The sequence below is a fragment of the Nilaparvata lugens genome, chromosome 4 (genome assembly GCF_014356525.2).
Source record: "Nilaparvata lugens isolate BPH chromosome 4, ASM1435652v1, whole genome shotgun sequence".
Classification (NCBI taxonomy): domain Eukaryota; kingdom Metazoa; phylum Arthropoda; class Insecta; order Hemiptera; family Delphacidae; genus Nilaparvata; species Nilaparvata lugens.
The window spans coordinates 13714892-13736176 of record NC_052507.1 but is presented as its reverse complement, the minus strand read 5'-3'; the positions used below and the strand labels follow the sequence as shown (position 1 = coordinate 13736176).

The 21285-nt window shown below is 35.3% G+C and overlaps 1 protein-coding gene across 14 annotated transcripts in view; it reads right to left on the bottom strand.

The window, feature by feature from the left end:
- The window catches only part of LOC111044004 (homeobox protein homothorax), a 400612-nt gene that overhangs the window by 140676 nt on the left and 238651 nt on the right, over nt 1-21285 (bottom strand). For all 14 annotated transcript variants that reach the window (XM_039426696.1, XM_039426698.1, XM_039426701.1 and 11 more), the window contains one exon: nt 7793-7915. In XM_039426696.1, the coding sequence (XP_039282630.1) occupies nt 7793-7915 (123 nt within the window). The remainder of the gene's footprint in view (nt 1-7792; nt 7916-21285) is intronic.

Here is a 21285-nt window from a genome sequence, read left to right as displayed (position 1 = left end):
ATGGATGCTGTGCTGAGAACAACTGCTTTTTCCATGGCATATTTTGCACTTTTCGATATTCCCATCTGACAAAGATTTGCTGACACTTTTCTAGTTTTATTATTATTATTATTATTATTATTATTATTAATTTTATTATTATTATTATTATTATTATTATTATTATTATTATTATTATACTAGCATAGAAGAGGTAAAATCTCTAGATAAGGCCAGACTTCATTTACTAGGTTGGAAACTCTCATGTGATAAAGTATATATCCATAATAATTAGAGATTTATGTTATCTGTATTTAACATTAAGCGGTCCCTGGACAGTTAATTTAACTGTAGAACATCAATACCAACTTATAACATCAGGTTACATAACAAGAATTAAAACAATCCTATGAATAGTAGGGGTCGCGGGAGACCCGGCTAAGAAACATGACGAAGGATCTGGGTGCTATGAGCATATATGTACAATGGAAGAGAGTAGCAATGGACAGATTTAGATGGAACCAACCAATTAAACGATTGAGCTGAATAAAGAAGAAATCGTTAGCCTGATGTAAAAACCTTAAGACTCAAGCACAAACCACGTAAACTTATGTACAAACTCATCAAAACTGATCTTAAAAAGTATTTTGATAAGTAGGTAGGCTACTGATATCATACAACAATTTTAATCGTCTAGGGAGTCTCTTAAATTGGGAGTCCCATTAATTCTCGTTGGATGATTTCGCGTTATTTTGGACCTAGGTTGAATTGGCACACTGTGGTTTGTTGTGGAAATATAGTCCGGGGGGCCCCAGGCCAAAACCACCCTTTGCCATCATGGTTCCCTTACACAACAATTCTCTCTCTCACTCTGACTCCCTTATTTTCCAATTCTCTCCTTTCCCTTTCTCTCTCTCACTCAATCAGACACCTCACCAATTCTATCTCACTCTGACCCCTTACCAATCATCTTTCTCTTTCTTTCTCACACTGATCAGACCAATTCTATCTCACTCTGACTCCTAACTATCAAATTCTCTCTCAATCACTCACTAACTCTCTCTCTTTCTCTCACTTTCTCTCTGATCAGACACCGACTTCCCCTGCACTTCATTCTCGCAGACGTCAAATGCAGCCTCCCCCCGCCACCGTCTCCCGTTCCCGGTCCCGATTCGTTCCCTCAGGAATTAACGCGTCCAGTTGTGGAGCCGATCTGCGATTCGCAATCGATAGACAGCAGAAGCCAGCACTCATGTTGCTCCCGTATCGTAAATAACTGCTAGACTGGCTGCCACTGCTACCATAATACTCCACTATAACAATCACCACTACAAATACACCAACCCTCATTCGTGAGAGCCAAGTCTCCCCACACCACCTCTGAACACATATCAACGTTTACTTGGTAAGTATGTGAATCAGACTTGAGTGGTATATGAATGAATCAGTGGGCTATATAATCAGACTTGAATGGTATACGAATAAATCAGTATATAATCAGACTTGAATCAGTATATAATCAGACTTGAATCAGTATATGAATGGTATACTCAGTAAGTATACGATAAAGCAGAACTCAATGTGATGGTATGATTACACTCATTAGTTTCATAATGAATATGAGACAATAAGAAACAGTAGCTCCTATTCTGATTTGATTGTTATGAACCTTTGCTTAGTTAAAGCAAATGTTATAATGGCAGTGGAGAAAGATAGGAGAACAACGTTGCCGATCCTCACTGTCTTGTCAATTCCTTCTTGACGGTAGCTGATACAGGTTTATTAATGTAATATTGATTGTACATTTTCGTTTGAAATAATCAATCATATTTTATTAAGCAAGAAATTATATTTTTCAATTATTTCATGATGAAATTGAGATGAACTAATTATTGATTCTACATTCTTAAAAGCCGATCTGGCAACAGAGCAAAGCGAGAGAGAGATAGCTTTGTTGAATGATAGACAAGGATAACAATAACATTGCTAATCAAACACTGCCATTATAACGTGGACCTCACTCATGTTATTAATTTAATAATTAGTAATATCTAATCTTCGGTTAAAGACACCTATCCTCAATCTCATTTCAGCACAAACACAATATTCATAGATTCGATCATTCAAAAGTAAGAATCAAAACACATTCGTACAACTAAGAAACACATTCTAAAGCTCTTATTCTTTGATTGACTTTTGTTTTAAATTTGAGCCTCACATGGCGTTGATTGATGTATGTCATTTTCAAAGGTGGATTTAATAGCTACATTTGAACTGTTTTATTAATCAGAATTGGAACCGTTTTGGACGTAAGCCTGTGGTACTCTTCTGAAATTTGTGTAGTTCTGAATGATTAAATAAATGAATAAATAATTAGAAGGAGTGAGCTTGATGAATTTCTTGGGCTATCTGGATTTGATTACTGGGATATTTCTCTATAAATCATAAATTTCTCGATGCTTTACAATCTATTAATTTTCTTAAGTTCCATTAATTTGGAAAAATGTAATGATAATAAACTATTCTTCCTTGAAGTAGAAGAGAAGCTGTTTGACTTTGAATTCGTTGTATACGATGTTGGAATCCAACAAACTGATTAAAACCATAATTCATTAGTGTATTCCACTTGACATGTTGTTTCTAGCTTCAAGATACACATATCCATCAATACTCTTTTCATATTGAGCTGATAGTCTGGGAGCAATCGCTTCAAATGTTAAATTTTCACACGTAATCTATTCCCACAATCCATCTAAAATACTAACAAGCAGTTAATGAGGATCAAGCTCTGTGCCGATACTTGAATGAGTGTTGAGTTGAGCACTAACAAGCAAGCCTTCATCCGAAAAGAATGTGGGATTTGTCTGTCATCGCGCGGTGCACTCGTTTATCCGTCAATAGGCGGCTTTATTGACCTTCGTCGTTGGTGTGTGTGGGTGTATGCGCGTATGAAGGGGGCCCCGAGGCCCACCATCACGATAAACACCCAGGCTGTGGGACAAAAACATATGTTGTTCTTGAAGAGGCATACTAAACAAAGTTTGGGTTTGAATTCATAATGAAGATCTAATAATAGAAGGCTATTGAGGCAGCAGAATTACATGAAAAGCGACCATTGTATATCGATTGGAAACAAAAGGATCCGTTGACTAAGGAGGGAGAGGAGGCTATTGGCTGTCACAGTAGGGCCAGCTTACGATATCGGCAGGGAAAAGGGTTGATGGATGGATGTCCCCTGCGATTGGCCCATCGATCCGAGCCCTTAATTGGTTCTCCTTTGCCCCCAGCAGTCCGTCTCGCGTCAGATAGGTATCGTTCCTTGAAGGGCCGCACACCCCAACCAAAGAATTCACCTTGACGATTTTCAATTCACTTGGAAACGAGCGACATTATTGAAGTAACGAACGTTCTTCATCAAACATTCAACGTTTGCTTTGGCGCGTTCTAATCACAAACTCGGTTCTCTCTCTACTGGGGGAGCCATATCAGAAATACACAAGGAAAAGCCTTGGAAAAACCTCAATCATTCCTGGTTTCTTTGAAAAAGTAATGAACGATCGTTTTTATTCGAATTGGAATTGTATGATGGATAGGATGCTATTCATTGCAAAACATTGGAAAACCTGCTAAATTCCTTGTATTTACAAAACAATAATGGGTCTAAATATACACCAACTTAATGACCAGAGTTGAAAATAACGTATCCAATGATATGGACATTTATAGGGAATTACTTTCTTCAATTTTGTGATAAGCGACTGACATCAAGTAGAATAATTGAAATAATTATTACAATGATGATTCGTTATATTTGATGATTGATCTCTATCAACAAAATGCATCTGTCCTTATCTGCCCATGTCAATTATAATATAATACAGTAATTGTAATACAATACAATCGATACTTTCCAATACTATCGACCTCATCCTTATTTTAAGCTCGGAATTCACTCAGATGAGGAACGTTTATTTTTCCAGATTGATTTCTACAGGTATTGCAGGCAGATAAGATCGGATCCCTAATGAGATCGGACTTCCCAAGTCAGAAAATCGGAGAAACTTGTAACAGGATAATTTTCTATCATAATAGTCTAGAAAAACAACATCCATAAACCTTGAATGGATATTCCTCAGGAGATATGTCTTATTTGAAATAATTTACTGTATATATTTTCGAATTCAGAGTTTAATGTGAAAGTGAACGTTATCAGTGAGTGTTTTTACTGTTGGGGACGAAGTTTCGTGGCTGAAACTTCCATTTCGGTGTCAATGGTCTCTCGCAGATAACTTCTAAGCCGTTTTCCATCTCTGAGACCAATGCAAACATTTAGCTGAGTGCTGGCTCCCCGTTATACAGTAGTTGTTTCTAGCTGACTAGTTTGCATTCCGAAGATGAAACCCAGAAACCCATATCTTACTCTGCCATAACTCTCTTATATCGATCTTCACGTCATATCAATCCGCCATATTTCAGCCGCCAAAACGAAAGGGTTGTTGTGCGCGCGTGCGCGTCGCTGCGTTGCCATGGCAACGGGGGTCGCCAGGCAACCGGCCCCCCTTTTTAGCCCCCTGAACAGCGCGTGCGCGCGATCTTGCGCGTTTGCAGGCACACTGCACTGGGGAGCAGCCAGGAGCCAACATTCGGAATGTCACGTCCTATACCAGTGCATTGCAACCCTGAGCAGAGCAGAGCCTCCCCAGAGGAGGAATTTCTAAGCGAGCGTTCATGTTAGGGATTGGATACCTGCAAAGAAGGGAGTGAGAGAGTGTTTCCTTCCCTCTCTGATACTCCTTCCTTCAAGACAGTCTACAACCTTCCCATCAACTGTCACTCCGCCTTCACTATGTTCTTTATTATTAAATTCTATCAATAAACAAGGTATCATTGAATGAGAAAATATCTGTATCTATACACTCGACAGAATATAATGGGAATTTGAAATACGTTCATCTGAAACCACCCTTGTAGAGAGCTGAATTCCAAGCCAATGCATTTGAACTAACTCAGTAATAATAATTATTGAAGTAATCAAACATAGGATTTTGCTTCCTTTGCTTGCTAACAGACAAGCAATCTTTTTACCATTTAATGTTCAAACTTTTTGAATTTGAGTAGGATAACCATTCTCATTGTAATACGATTTTGGGAAAAATGAAGATTTGATTTGAGAATCTATAATGTAAATGGCTGATATAAAAACTATGATCATAGATTATATTAATTATCATTATTGTAGTTGGTCCATCTGGCCCTCTACCACTTTGTTCTTATCGTTTTGAGTTTCACAATAAGAATAACCGCAGAAACATTCAATATTAATTCAATAATACTGTTGTTTAGTTATGCCATAGAGAAACAATAGCGTAAGTAGATATCCCATGGTATAGGGCGTTTATATCGCAACTTTTACTGTTATCTCAAGCCGATTACTGTAGATTTTTACTGTTTTGACCGGGTAAGAGTGTTTGAACGGCACAATATGAGAGACTACAAGCGTCATAAAGCTTCACAGGAAAGAACTACGTGCACTATAAGCTTGAGATAACAGTAAAAGTTGCTACATAAACGCCCTATACCATGGTATATCTACTTATGCTATTGCTTCTCTATGGTATTAATTGGAAATGTTATTGAATGAATGATTGACCAACTCATGAACTGTCGTCACTGTCCATAGATTCAATGATACAAAAATTTCATACTGAGTGTGACATATATAACGACTATTCCTAGAAGTATCTAGGTTGGGGGTAAATTAACATTATTCAAGATGTAACTGAGTAATGTAGAAAGCTTCATCAAAGCTATGGTTTACCAGAGTTAACTCATCTGTTCCAATCAGGTCAATTCGAAGTTATTTGAGTTGAGTTTTGACCACCGATCAACTTAGATCAAAAGAAAAATTTGAAACCACTGTACCAGTCTTCAAGCCAAAACATCTATTTGGAAAAATATTGTTCAATTGTTTGGTTTTGTAATGGATTCCTGAAATAAATTCCATATCCACCTTTGCAAGGAATTCTGAATCTCTATTTTTAATTATCGATGAAAACAGCAATCAGGAAATAAAACAAAACTCTTCGTATTTATTATAAATTCCCTATAAAGGGAATGGGAATAAAGAGCAGAGATTTCCTGTTCATTTGAATGCATGAGGATCATATCCTGTAATACAGATTGACAGTGTGACAGCCGGCCGGCTCTCCGATTTATATACGAATTATATCGATATTAGAAACGGTTACTGCTCAAAACGGAAAACAGAATAATTTATTCACATGTCATCAATACTAAATGACAATGCGCTTCCTGATATGACCAGCGCTTAATTATTTCACGTTTCAATCTCATCGCTCTGACAAACTGGTCAAAATGAATCAGCTAATACAGCATCATATAATACAGCATTGTTCCTTTTGTTATTTTCCAGCTCAATTCTGATTACAAACAATTAATGGAAGGCTGATCGCTTTTTCGTTGGGAGGAAATTAATATTGTTTACAATATTCATTTATGACATATATTTTGATGCAATATTTTTTCTGAAAATACTGTTACTAAAGGAGTAACAATTTCCATGCCCTGATTAAATAGAATGAGGAAGGACACTGATGCTTTTATTTCAGTCGTCATTGTCTATTCAAAATCACATCAGAGACCAATATATTCAACTATATTAAACTATATCAACTATATTCAGGACTATATTCATAATTTCATTTATAAGTAAAGTTTAATGAATCAATGTTATTTTTAAAGGGATAATATCTAGTACTACAAGGGAATTCTGCCTTGTATAACTCCAACATTTATCAAACTAATTCTCACAGAATAATCATTTCTCCCCAATCACCACCACTCTACAATATGCAAAAATTCTCATCGTTATCATCCAGAATATTAGTATCAATTACAATCAGTAACAAATCTTTATTTTTTATCGATTCATACAATAAGTACATCATCAAAAATGATAAGGAGAGACAAAATCAGGTAACCTTGTGCTATTCCTCTCCAAAATTTAGATAAGGTTACACATTGTCCGAAATGGGTTGAGTCTTCTTGTAGTTGTTCACTTAACAAAATTTACAGTTTTTAAATTTTCACAAAGTAGATTTTTAAATTTAGATGCTTCAAAACCAAACATAGGAACAAATTTTACATTATCATCAGTACTATAAAAAATACTATCCATGATTATCAATCAGTATCAATTACTCTATTTTACTGATTGTCTGTTTGATTTATTGATTGTTTTGGCCAATCGTAGAGCTTGACCCATATTCTTTTGGAAAATATTTAAGCTCTCAGTTTACTAGAGATTGATAATGATGTAACAATTCTAAAAACTGGTACAGTATCTCAAATTGTTTTAGTGTATCAGTGGGTGTGACAATATCAAGAGTTGTATTCGATAAAATAAATAGATAATAAATGTTAATAATAACTAAATACGTTTACTATTGAAATAACAATTTCTATGCCCTGATTAAATAGAATGAGGGAGGAAACAGTGTTGCTTTTATTTCAGACGTCATTGTCTATTTAAAATCACATCAGAGAACAAACTATATCCATAATTTCATTTATCAATAAATTTTAATGAATCAACCCTATTTTAATAAGGGATAATATCTAGTACTACAAGGAAAATTCTGGCTTGAATAGCTCCAATATTTATCCAACAGTTGACAGACAATGAAAGATAGTTCCAAGATTCCAGATATATTATAATAGTTGGAATTATAAATTATGAATGAACTATATTGGCGCTAGTTATAGTTGTTGACGAGAATGGTATTCTACTTACAAGAGTTGTATTCTCCTGGACTGCCGAGGAAGACGGACGAGTAGAGGACGCCGCGTCGTGCCGCATCCGACGCTGCTCGTGCGTCTGCCGGCGACGACCATTCGCGTCGAGGACACCATTTACCTAAACAACAACAAAAACTCATTCAAAAATACTGGTCAACCGTCATTTCGAATCAAACTTATGAGAAACAATAAGAAAAGATGCTTAGAATGGGAGGAACTCAGTTCGTCAACACATCAAGGACCCGCAATTTCAATTCATAACTTCTGACAATCAGTCAGGGAATGAGTCACACAAACATAAAACTTACACAGAATACGAGTATAACAAAAAACACAACATAATTTAAGACAGATCATTCCATTCAGCGCTGCACGAACACGTTAATAGAGAAGTATGCCTCATCGAATAATTGTTTTTTAACAATCCTCAAAACTTTTTTGGATCAAAAGTGTATCCCAGATCCTGTGGTAGTGTGTTATAGATCCTGGGACCTTTATACTGTAAGGACGTTTTTGTCCTATTTCGATCATGAAATATGTGGGAAACTGACTTTAATCAATGAATACATTGTAACTTAGATTGGGAATCCTATTATCATATTAAGCGAGCAATTTCTGTATATCTGTTTATATTTTTATATCTGGTTATCTGGTTATTTTTATATTTGATTATTAATGTTCAACGGATCTCGAAAACGGCTCTAACGATTTTCACGAAATTTGGAACATAGTAGGTTTATGATATAAACATTCGATTGCACTAGATCTCATCCTTGGGAAAACTCGCTGAACGAGATTAAAAGGATAATTCATCCTTGGCTGTAACAGCTGAGACTTTCGTCGTCTGTGGATAGTAAAAAGTGAGCGAGTGATTCTGTGGTAAATCAAAATATCGCATCTCCGAAATTCATAAGCTGACGTATAGCCAGCTGTGAAATATAAACACTATCATTTTAGAGAATTTTGTGTTATGTTTATCAATAAATAAATAAAAATAACGAGCGAAGCTCAGTGCCCCGATATTGTGGTATAAATTCGAGTATGGAAATTTTCGAGCATTAGCCAGTTTCGAAAACAATTTCGTAAGTTCAAAAACTATACTATTGAAATTGAGAAATTATTCAACAAATTGAATGGTAATTCAGAAGGATATTTGAATGGTGAACAGAAAAATAAAAGAAATAGATGAATTCAATAGGTGGAGATTGTTTTTTGAGAGATTTCTCCAATGATCTTAAGCTGAAAACAATCCCAAGTTGCAAGCTACAGTAGGCTATAACACTGAACTTGAACTTATCTGGAGCAGAGCAGAAAGGAAGCTGTCATAGTGAGCAGATAAAAGGAAAGTGAATTATTCTGGAGTAGATAAGGGAGGGTATTTTTATCGGAGGGCCAAGGGTTGAACAGAGCCTGGATGGACAGAGAGTGAGGGCGATAGGAGATGCAGTTACGAGCAAGTGAGAAAGAAGAGGGAGTGTTACGTTGGAGGGGGTGGGGGGCTAAGATTACACACCAGTAAACAAGATTGATTGTTTACATAGGAGAGCGGTCGGGGTAGGGACCAGTACAGTACTGCTATTTTGGAGCTTCCGCAAACTTTCGCTATGAAATATTTAACAACACCGATTCACTCTGTCTGGACCGTTTATCTCGGCGTCCAACCCCAGTCGGCGCATTTTTCATTCCGGCGATCTGTTTTTATCGTCCCACTAATCGATCTAATTTCCAGGACAATTGTTCATCCATCGAATGTCGCTATGTGTCATCCTACTGACTAATCGAAAAACATGTCCTTCCATCTCATAGGAGCGTTTGATTTATACACAATCATCGGATGAGATTATTTCGTGATCAACACAATATTTGAAGTAACGATTTTATTATGGATTATTATATCGATGACAAGCTCTCAATTAAACAAAATGTTGATATTTATTTATTTATTCATACAAAACTATGTAGAAGCAACAGATCACAGCAACAATAATAATATTCAATTTTATTCAAATCATTACTATATACATAAAAGAAATCAAAACATAAAATATCACAATCGAAAATCAATTTCTGATATTATACAATGATATTCGATGTTTAAAAGACAATTGAATGCCAAGTTACGATTCTCATTCTGTATTTTATTTTCATGTATCCGGATAAAATAACGGATTGATGTTCTAAAGACGTTCTGAATATTTACATCAAAAACGTTCTCTAGCACTCATACATAGTCATAATTCATCATCATCAATTCCAATCATATATTATTATACTACATTTTTCATCATATTATTCATTTATTCATATGCAAATACAATTCAGGTAAAAACAACATGCATTTGCCCAAAACTGCTTCAAAACTTAATTTGGAATACACAGTCTAAAGGTTATGCTACTTACGTAACTTAAATGATAATTCGTACACAATTTTGAGTCCAAAAAATGTATCTACTACAATTTTGAATTTATCAAGTTGATCAATTTCCAATTATGACCTATCTGTTTAATATTAATCGACCTATATGATCGATTCCCGGATTCTCAGGAAGATGTTGCCAATCTAGTCCACGAAAAATAATGACCTATCTATTCTTTTCTACAATGAAGCACAGATCGGGAGAGAAAAACTAAGAATACCTTGTACTAGTTCTCTCCCAAATTTAGGTAACATTAAAAGTCCAAATGAGATTATGAAGCAAGATAATCGTTGAATGATGAAAGCTATTCAACGTGTAAGTACTCGTCGGTTTGGCATTAGCATAAGAGATCAAACGGATGGGATGAGTGAGAGGAGACGATGGGATGAGTGGAGGAGTGACAGAGAGAGAGGGTGTGGTTGAGACTGGAGTGGAGAGACGGCCAAGAGCCATTGCCAAGTTGGACCAATGAATTTCCAATGTCATTTCGAATCTAATCGACGGTTGACTTTGCCTTCCGACCACAATGTGATATGATCTAAAATGGATATCACCACTTGGTAATGGCTTCGTATGCCCCCAACTTATTTATATGGACAGGCCAGCAATAAACTCTCAAATAAAAGCGATAAACTGATGTGGCGAGGTGAAGAGTTTAATAAGAAACAAGAAGGCAATTTAGTGAAGTAACAAGCGATAGATAGAGAAGAAGTGAATAAGCATGTATTTAGCTGTGGAGTCTCGATTACATGTTTAATGGAAATATCAGGAGTCTGTTGAGACATACGTGTACTTCCAGTTTCTACCAATAAGTTTCGACTAGCAACTTGTAGTGGAAAGTAATTATTGAAAGCGTTGACCCTCGTATATATCCAAGATGTATACGTGAGTGATAAGCATTTCATTATTTCAAGTAATTATTCCCATGAAACATGTAACAAGTCATGTAGTAAACAAACTTCAGTACTAAACAAGTATCACAATCATTATCATCATCGTAGGTCATCCAAGAATTGAAATCCTCTCATATGAATATTAATTCACTTGTCATTGCATCATGATCAGTAATACATACTATATAGGCAATTGTCTTACAATGCATTGAGAAACAAAAACACATTACAAAATAGTAAATGAACTACTACACAATAGAATTAACAAAAACAGAATTAATTGAAAGGTTGAGGCATACACATCATTTTATTTAATTGGTTACTAAGTTTGAAGAAATACAAAAATAAGCCCCTAGCCTCTGAAGGGATAAAAACTGTCATCTAGAACATAATGTACACAACATACTGGAACCTACATATTTCATAAATATAATGAATCTTTGATATAAGCTCTCGTAGAGGCCTTGAAATTGATCAGTTGCGACCTGAAAACTCTGACACCAGACCTGAGCCAGCCAGGTCACTCGATATTATTATTAAAGCTCTGTTATTGTATATTATTGCTCAAGAGTTTTGATTGGAGACAGTACTGTATTCCTAATTTGATTTTACTGGCAGATGTCTATCAGTAATTCGAAAATATTATAATAACAAACATTGTAAACTTGAGGAATAATCTTTCAAGTTTATTTTAGGTGTTCACATTTAAAGCAGGAAGACCACATAGCAAGTGGATACATTGTGCAGGAATATGCTTTCATAACGTATGCTGTCAGGTATACGTCAGTCACGAAGAATGGAACACAGATAATTTCAAAATTAAGACCAAAGCCGAGAGAGAGTTTTTCATTGTTGTTGGGAGGGTGGTACTGTGAGCTATGGACTCAGAGCAGAAGGTAGAGAGGGGATAATCACAATAATTGCCGGGACCCGGTGAGGTAAACCTATAATTTGGGCCCGACAAGTTGTGTTAACAATTTTCGATGACATCTTGTGCGAGGATCGCCGAGATTTATCGCTTTTTAACTGTTCGGGCCGCTCTGCGTGGGAAAGCCGGTCTCGACCAGCTACGTCATCAAACCTGGAGCACTGAGGAGGAGTTCACCTCCTCCGCACCTGAAGGTCGGCCATTACCGAACCGTCTGCTTGTCTGTCTGGATCGCTATCGCTTTCATTCAGTTCGCACCTCGACACCAGTAATGCACTCAATCAGTTTCATGCACTCTGTTAGAAATTCAGGCGTGTCTCAAGGTAGACATCTGTTTGTTTTTAATCCAGTAATTTAATTCTGTTTTATCAGTTGTCAATAAATTATGTGTGTTACTCAATTCACAACCTGTAGTACCCTATACAGTTTGTATTTAATCTGTAGTTCCCCATGGAACTGCTATGATTTATCGATTACCGAAACAGTAATTTGATTTCTATAGGAATATATGGAGAGTAATCATAAATTTTTTTTGTTTATTCACATTGAATCAGCCGTCCCTTTATATTTTAGTTAATTTTCATGATAAGAAATGAAAATGACTCATCATGATAGCCAAACTCCGCCATGGAGAAGGTACATGAAGAAAGAAGTGCTGATAAATTGAATAGGAATAGACATATTTATTTGTAATGATGGTAGTGTATCACTACAACAGATATTAGTGAACATAAATATATTACTCTAATCAATGATTAGCACATGAACAAATAGTGGATTTTTTATTAATCGAAAACTATGCGCTGTATTGGAAGTATTCGAAGAAAGAGATTCACAACCGATTAAAATAATGTAATACATTGATAGAATCTGAAAATTATTTCCGGCTGGACAAGGCACCTGTTTCTTTCACTCTACTGAGAATGATAGTATATAATTATAAAAAATAATAGAATAAATAGGGTTGCTTATTCGAAGACTGCTTATCACAGGATGGTCTTCAATTGATTCTTGAAAAATCATCGATTTGTTCAAATAAAACAAATTGCTGATCCTCTTTTGTGAAATTACTTAAATTGAAAATCTATTTTTTACAAAATTTCATTATAAGAATCTAGTCGTCTTCTGTGATGTACTAATAATAGTACATTATAGGGAACATTCATTGAATTTAATTGAAGCTGGGGATTTTGCTCAATATTAAAATAGTTACCAGCAGGGAACGAAAGTAACATGTGAAAAGGGTTCGCTTCATAAAAGAAGCATACAAAAGAATAGAACTGTTGAAAACAAACAACAATCAAGTAGTAATAGAAATAACTGTAAAGCCCCTGATGAAGTGGCATTAACGGTAACCGCTCAAATTATAAACATTGAGTACTGAATATACAATCCATATACAGGTATACAACACTCTATAGCTGTTGCCGTGTCTTTGTCTATTGGAGCCCCACTTGAAGCGAATGAGAGACTGATTAAACTAGAACAAGAAGAAGAAAGAAAGAAACGAATAATAAGAGGTGAAGTGAGAAAGAAAATAGAGCCAAACGTCAATTGAACTAATTAATGATGATTAATAGTGGTGCGGACATTGGGAAGTCAGGTTATTAATTAGTCTGTGCCCTCTCATTGAATCAATTCACCTAATGTCAGTTGACGAGCTGAACGGTTTGTACTCCAGTGAATTGCTTTTGCACGGCCAGTTTTGTCATTTCCGGGTTCAACATGTTAGTTTTTCATTCATCAGAGCATAAGGGAATAGTTTTTCAAGAATTAAAGACTAGGTTGAGAAAAACAAAACAATGAACCACAAACTAAAATAACGATTTTAATGGACCATAAACCTTGCAATGTGTCAACACCTACAACTACACAAACAGCCAGGCAATATCACACTATTCAAGCGTTTCAGGCAAGTTTTCAATAACGGGATTATGATGAGCTTTCTGTTTGATGGGCATTCAATGTTAAAATTGTTTTGATTTATTTATGTAATATTGTATTCTTCTTTTTCTTTTTTCAATAAGGAGTTTTCCAAAAAGTTTTCTTCAGTGTGTACTTGTACTTAAGCCATTGAGGAGTCGTTCATTGTGACACAGAAAAACGTTTGGAAATGATGCCTGTAAATCAGTAGGGGTTTGTAAAACTACTGGAAATAACAAGCGTAAACTTGATCATTTCCCTTCCCTGTAATATCATGAACAATTCCTCGTTCGCCGAGGAAAACTGGTCTCCTGCAAATGTTATTGAAATACTTATACAGTATGATGTTTTCTCAAAAATTAATAAATAATTTATCAATTTAAAATGTCTAGAAAAAATCCTGAATGAACATAGAGCTTTCTGTCCTATCGTACCGTGTCGTATCGTCCCGGAATGTGATTGTGAACGCTGTTATCAGATCTGGCTGCAACTGTCTACAACGTTGATGGAAAGATACATTTTCAAGATGTTCGATGTTTTTGAACGGGTAATATTACAGTAAACTGTCCACTAACTGTGATGGGAAGATACATTTTCAAGATGTTCAATGTTTTTGAACGGGGTAGTATTATAGTCCACTGAACAGCTGATTTATGACGAATAATTCTATAGTCTGATTTTCACTCCAATATTGGCGTATGAAGGAGGCTTCTTTCTCCTTTTATATTATCCTTGGAATGCAAAATTCCCAAAAACCTTGTAAATACGTCGACGCCAATTTGAAAAGGAACATACCTGTCAAATTTCATGAAAATCTTTTACCGCGTTGAGCCGTAAATGCGCAACATATAAGAGAAATGCCAAACCGTCGACTTGAATCTTAGACCTCACTTCGCTCGGTCAACAAGGTATTCTTAGTTTTTCTCTCTCAATCTGTGCTCCATTGTAAAAAAAGAATAAATAAATAATAAATTGAATGATGATAGATGATATTATTTGATTTCAAAGCAGTTATAAACTTTGGAGTACGATAGCCGGCGACTTGAGAGGAGGTGTTATTGTCGTAGGTCGTGTAACGGGTATAAATATAGTAGCGGATGGGGAGAAGGAGGGCAAGACAGATAGCAAGTGATAAATTATGACCAGAAGATGGGAGGAGGAGGAGGCAGTGGGAGGTCAAAAACCGAATATATCACTTTCGCCAGCTGGGCAGAGTAGAAGCATTGGGCTCAGACTAGGCCAGTATGTCTTTTTCGCGTATACCGGTGTCATGATATGTGACTGGGTTCGTGCGTGAGGCAGAGAGAAAGAGAGTAAGAGAGAGAGTGAGTGAGAGAGTGAGTGAGAATCTGCCGGACATAGATGTCCAAGCCGCTTCCCGCTGCAATATTATGCATGACTCACGTCCAATCTGATCGCCCAACCTGACACCCTCTAATTAGTCCCGATAGTGATATACGTTCTGATATCCAACCAATCAAACGCCTTGTTCAGGCAACCAGACGTCATCCATTCATGTTTCCTACTCCGCCAAGGTTGACCAGTCCAAATAAAAATTTGGATACATTTATTGTGATTTCCTGCTATCTTTCTCTCATTATCGGTAACAGATTAATGTATTCATGTGTCATTACTAATCACTAGCGGGCAAAGAGTTCATTTTTGCTGGTGTTGCCTAGATTTTATATTCAATTTTATATGAGAATATGTATGAGTAATTATGTTTATTTAATTATATTTTTAATAATATGTCATATTATAAAGAGCTTGTAATATGTCTTGAATTGGCAATAAATAAAATAACATTGAAAATTCTCAGGTGAGGATTGAGGATACAAAATAATATATTTTATTAGTTAGATGTTGTGTAGGTTATGTTATCGTATATCTTGATTTTATCAAAACCAATAATTCATTACCGCAATTTGAGATATTAGTTTTGATAGTATACTAGGGTTTGATAATGGTGTAGCAACCGAAACTAGTAACCCAAATTGTTCCAATAAATTAGTACTTTTCACAATTATCATGTATTTTCCATTCAACATGATAGATTTCATTGATCTTATATTAGAAAGCTTTATAGATTTGCAACGAAAAGTAGCTGATAAAATAATTATACAATAGGAATAGTTATTATCAAACACAACAGAAGTATATCAAGAATTGGAAATGATTATTATTTTATAGCTTATGGCAGATACACAACAAATATATAGCTCATGAGTCTGAAATGCCTATATATACACTGTATATTTCCAAATTCTTTGAGATGTTGTGCAGTTGAAATGATACCAATAACGTAATAGAAAGTAGGAAAATACATCTACATTACATCAAAAGCATATAAATGTACTATAGAATTTTAATGAGACAAACTATTTTTGACAAGAATGCTTTTGGTAGTCTACAGCATAAAAGATGGAACAATGAGGTAAATTACACATTTCACTGTAAAAAAGGAATCAGATAATGTTTATGGAAATCTCATTCATAAATGACTAGCTGAGAACATAAAAATCCATTGATACAGTTTTGGAACAAAAACAGTAACCCCCTAAAATCTGAAGAAACATGAAGCATTTTTTCATTCAGTTCAATCTATTTTTGTTAGGAAGGATGGAGCAGAAATTCTTAACTATTTCGATCGCAGGTTAAGGGCATCAAATGGAGAAAGTTTAAGGAGAAGAATGGAAGAAAGTAAGCACATCAAAACTCTGAAGTTAGACAGAGGAGTGCTTTGAAACTTTGCGAGTTGAAAGTTATGACGCCGTTAAAGGAAATGTTTCGTCCCAACAAGAGGCCCACTCTAGCGGCAGTTTTTGTAACCACCGTACCTGGCACAACAAGCATCTTGCCTGCCCCATGCCTGCTAACACAATTCTTTTATAACTCACGATGCCAAGTCTAATGATTCCACCAATCAAATTAATTTATAGAATGATGGTTGATGACGTGAGTAAACAAGTGTAGCAAAACTTAAATATTATAAAATCAACAGAGGAATATGGAAACAATACAATTTATCAATGCTTTTGGTTTTCTGAAACGCTAATGGATTTATAGTACTGTTGTAGAAGTACTAGTGCCGGTTGCACGACAGCCGGTCAAATTTTAACCGTGATTAATTCCACGAGAACCAATCAGAGATGCTGTCTTTTCAAAAACGCCTTCTCTGATTGGTTCTCGTGAGATTAATCACGGTTAAAATTTAACCGGCTGTTGTGCAACCGGGCCCTAGTACTGTAGTAGATAGTTCTTGCACAAATAGAAGTCAGTCAAGTCTGGTTGTCTGTGTTTCTAACTCCTAGATCAGACAAGAATCTGTGCTTGGATCTGTGTGTCTAGTTAAAGTATTCAGCGTTTTGGGAAAGAATCTATTCAGGGGATAATCGCTACCAAATTGAAGAAATACGGAATATATTCAATCATAGCCAGAGACTACAATCGAAGAGCATACATATTGATAGTCAATCAATGTTATTGAATTCATATAATGAGAGAAAGAAATAATAAATAATACAAGTAACCCTAAATAACAGAGTGAACAGTGAAGATGGCGTATTAACCAAAGATCAATCATGGGATAATGCAATTAAACTACACATCAATGATTGTTCAAGGTATTTGAAGTATTCTTGGGGTACGCGAAAATAATAACAATAATTTATGATGTGCTACTCAACTCCAAAAGTCATATTCGTTCAGTATTTCTTTGGATTAGAACAGAATTATACAACAAAGTGATTGTGATAGACAGAGGACCAATTTAAGCAAGAGGTTGTTTAATGTATTTATGACGTATCATTTGAAAAATCTGAATAGAGGATTGAAGATTCATTCATTCTTGAAATCTTCAAGTTACCTTTGCGACAATAGAAGTATTTTTTCCTATAATTTGAAAAAAAAACTAAATGGTGGATTGAAGATTCATTTTTGGAAACTTCAAGCTAGATACGCTACAATAAAATGATATTTTATTTATTTATTCAGTGGATAGAGTAAACAATACAGTAACTTAGTCGGGAAAGAAAAAACAGGCTGTTGCCCAAAACTTCTTCAATTTCCTAATTTTGTCTTGAATTTTCCAAATACTATGTAGGTTATGTCCAATTTAATTTATACACTAAATCATAAATCTGAATAATATACAAATCAGAATAAAACAAACAATTTCAAATTTAGATCTCACATCTTACATTTAATTCAAATTTAATCTTACATTACTTATTACTATTAAACACTACTTCTTGTAATTTTTCAAAGTTGTGGGACTCCTCTAAGAAATAGACTCAAGAAACACCTGAAGCTACCGTTGCACGACATAAATAAGAAATTCAGCGTGGGGTTGGAGAGAGATAAAGCCGTAATTCGATGCTTGTTACAACGAAATCGATCACATGGCTGATTGACGTTAAGGGTCAAAGTTGAATGTCACGGCCTGCAGTCACACCACGAGTTGACCTTTATGGGAATGCGCACAAGTCCAGCCAAGGGAACCACAACTCGAATTACCCACACACAAACACACCTAGCACTGCACGATCGAAAAACGTTAGGAGTTATCATTGGAGTCGAGGATCGCGAGCCTCTAATGAATGCGCGCGGAAACTCGAAGACATGATTCGTTGCAGCGTCGCTGTCATAAATTGTTGCCTGATTAGGATTAGCAGTAACGAGCGCTCATGGCGAGGCACTGTTTGCTCAGAGCCGACTCGTGCAATCACAACTTTATGGTCGATAACCGAAGCCAACAGCTTTCAAACTCCAATAAGTCCTGACTGATATCCAATCAAGTTTTGATAGTAAGGGAAAAATAACTCTCGTATCTAATAATAGATATTGTACCTCGAGAGAGAATCAGATACCTCGAGATGTACCTCCAGAGATACACGTATAATGTTATAACTTATACGTTTAACTATTGTTAATTACACTCCATAGAGCGGTGCACGATAAAATTGGAAAAAATACGGCGTATAACACATTTTCAAAGAATTGAATAGCTGGGTTTACACCAAAGTTATAAACAAAATGTTAATAACATAATCCTTATAGATTCTATTAGATTGAACGGAACTTGACAAACACATATGTTCATCATGTGTATGATAAGATATGTTCAATCTAATAGAATCTATAAGGATTAAGCTATTAGCATTATGTTATTAACTTTGGTGTGAACGCAGCTTGAGTGGAAAATAATATTTTCGAAGAGAGCGTGTATACGATCCACAACTACCAGAATAATATTATTAACCCTCATCAGAGTGAGTGATTATTGGAGAGTATGAGTGTTGTTGAGTCCTCCTTTTTTATTTTGATGATGTTGTCTATGATTATTTTTGAGATGAAAACCATTTTTTTTGAACTTGGAAGTTCCATCATTTCCAATAAAGCAAATAATCTCTCATCTTATTCATATTATGTAAAGAACTCCCAATTCTAGAATTATTGGAATAGTCCAAGGTTCCATAATTTCAAAGAAATTGAGTAATTCCTCACTTCATTCATGAATTCTGTAAAGTACTCCCAATTCCACAAAATTATAATTACAATAGTCCAAAATTTCAGTTTTTCAAGATTTTACAATTATTCACTCTATTATTGAGTTATCAATTATAATTTTACATCTTGTGGGACCAGACTCTCCACAATCAATCCATGGAATTCATTCCAATCAAAGCTTTTAAAGAGATAGAAATAAAAATGAAGATCTTAGTACCCTTTTTGAAATATTTAATTACAACATGTTTCAAACATTGAAATATTGATATTGATGATATTGATTGAACATTGATATTGATGCCATTTTCAAGTGATATTATGAAGTAAATAAATAAATACTGCTAGAATATTCTTATTTTGATCATATGTTAGTGTATTCATATGCTTTTATGAACTAAAGCTATAAATTATTCTGGATTTAAATTCGCATGATTCTATCAAAAATGGGGTTATTGGTGTCTAATTGGATCAAGTTTATTCTGTTTATCTCTGCTAAATTTTGCAGCTTTCTCTTTTTAAAGAGATTCAGATATAAACTTCATGACAGATCATAAATGCCGTCTGTGAATTCATTTGGAAAAGTTTCGAGTGAAGAACTGTAAAAGTACACAGAAAGTTATATTGATACGATTCGAGGGTGTGAGGAGCTTCTTCAAGATATTCTGGGGATAAAGCTGAGCATTGAGCAGGCTGAGACGCATTGTGATCTTTTGCAAGAAGTTGGAAATGGTGCGCCGAATCACATCCAAGTCACCGCCTCCATCCAATGCCACCTCGCCACTTCACTGATTGACGTCTGCCGCCTCCAACCCACCTCCAATCCACCCCCTTACAACGTCTGCTCCGAGAAGCTCTCGTACTCACGGAACTGAGAAGTTGAATCTTCAAGTATTGTAATGAAAAAACGTGGATACTCGTAGACGATGATAAAACTAGAGCTTACTAAATGATCAGAATTGAGAATAAAACTAGGAGATGATGAGGAGGAAAGGAGATTGATGATAGAACTGGAGCTTACTTAATGATGAAGATTGAGACAGTCATAGTGTTTCAAGATCTATTATTTGTGATTTCACAACTGCCCTATCATTTCTACCGACTTAAACGAGTATCTCACCATTTTTCAGCCTTCTATACTGGGAGAGAGACTCCGGAGTAGGAGCTACGTTATCAATATGTTTGAGTAGCTTTTATTTCAAGCTGGAATACGAGTTATTTAATATTAATGATAATTATCAATTAGTTAGCATTTGAAGAACTGCAATATCTCAGTAATTTCTATCTGATTATTAAAGATTTCTGACCACCATTCAATCTGTTTGAGAGTTCTATTGAAGAGTATTAATGTGTGATAGTGAAACTTTCATTTCAAGCTAGAATAGAAGTTATTTAAGATTTAATAATCACTATAAATAATAATTATTAATTCATTAGAATTTGAATGGATGCAAAATCTCAGTAATTTTCATCTGTTTATTGAAGATTTCTGACTACCATTCAATCTGTTTGAAGAGTTCTGTTGAAGAGTATTAATGTGTTATATCATCTATAGTGAGGTCCACGTTATAATGACAAGATTTGATCAACTTTGGTTTTGCTATCCTTGTCTATCTTTCGACAAAGCCGGTGGTACTATCCTTTTTAGGTCCACATCGGTGCCAATTATGTTTTTGACAGTGTAGAAATATGATTAATTAATGCAGAGAATCGGCATCGCTATTCTTCTATCTTTATTCACTGTCATTATAACGTGGACTTCACTATAGTATTGTGTGTTATCATCTAATCTGTCCTAATGACTTATAATCTGTAATCTGAT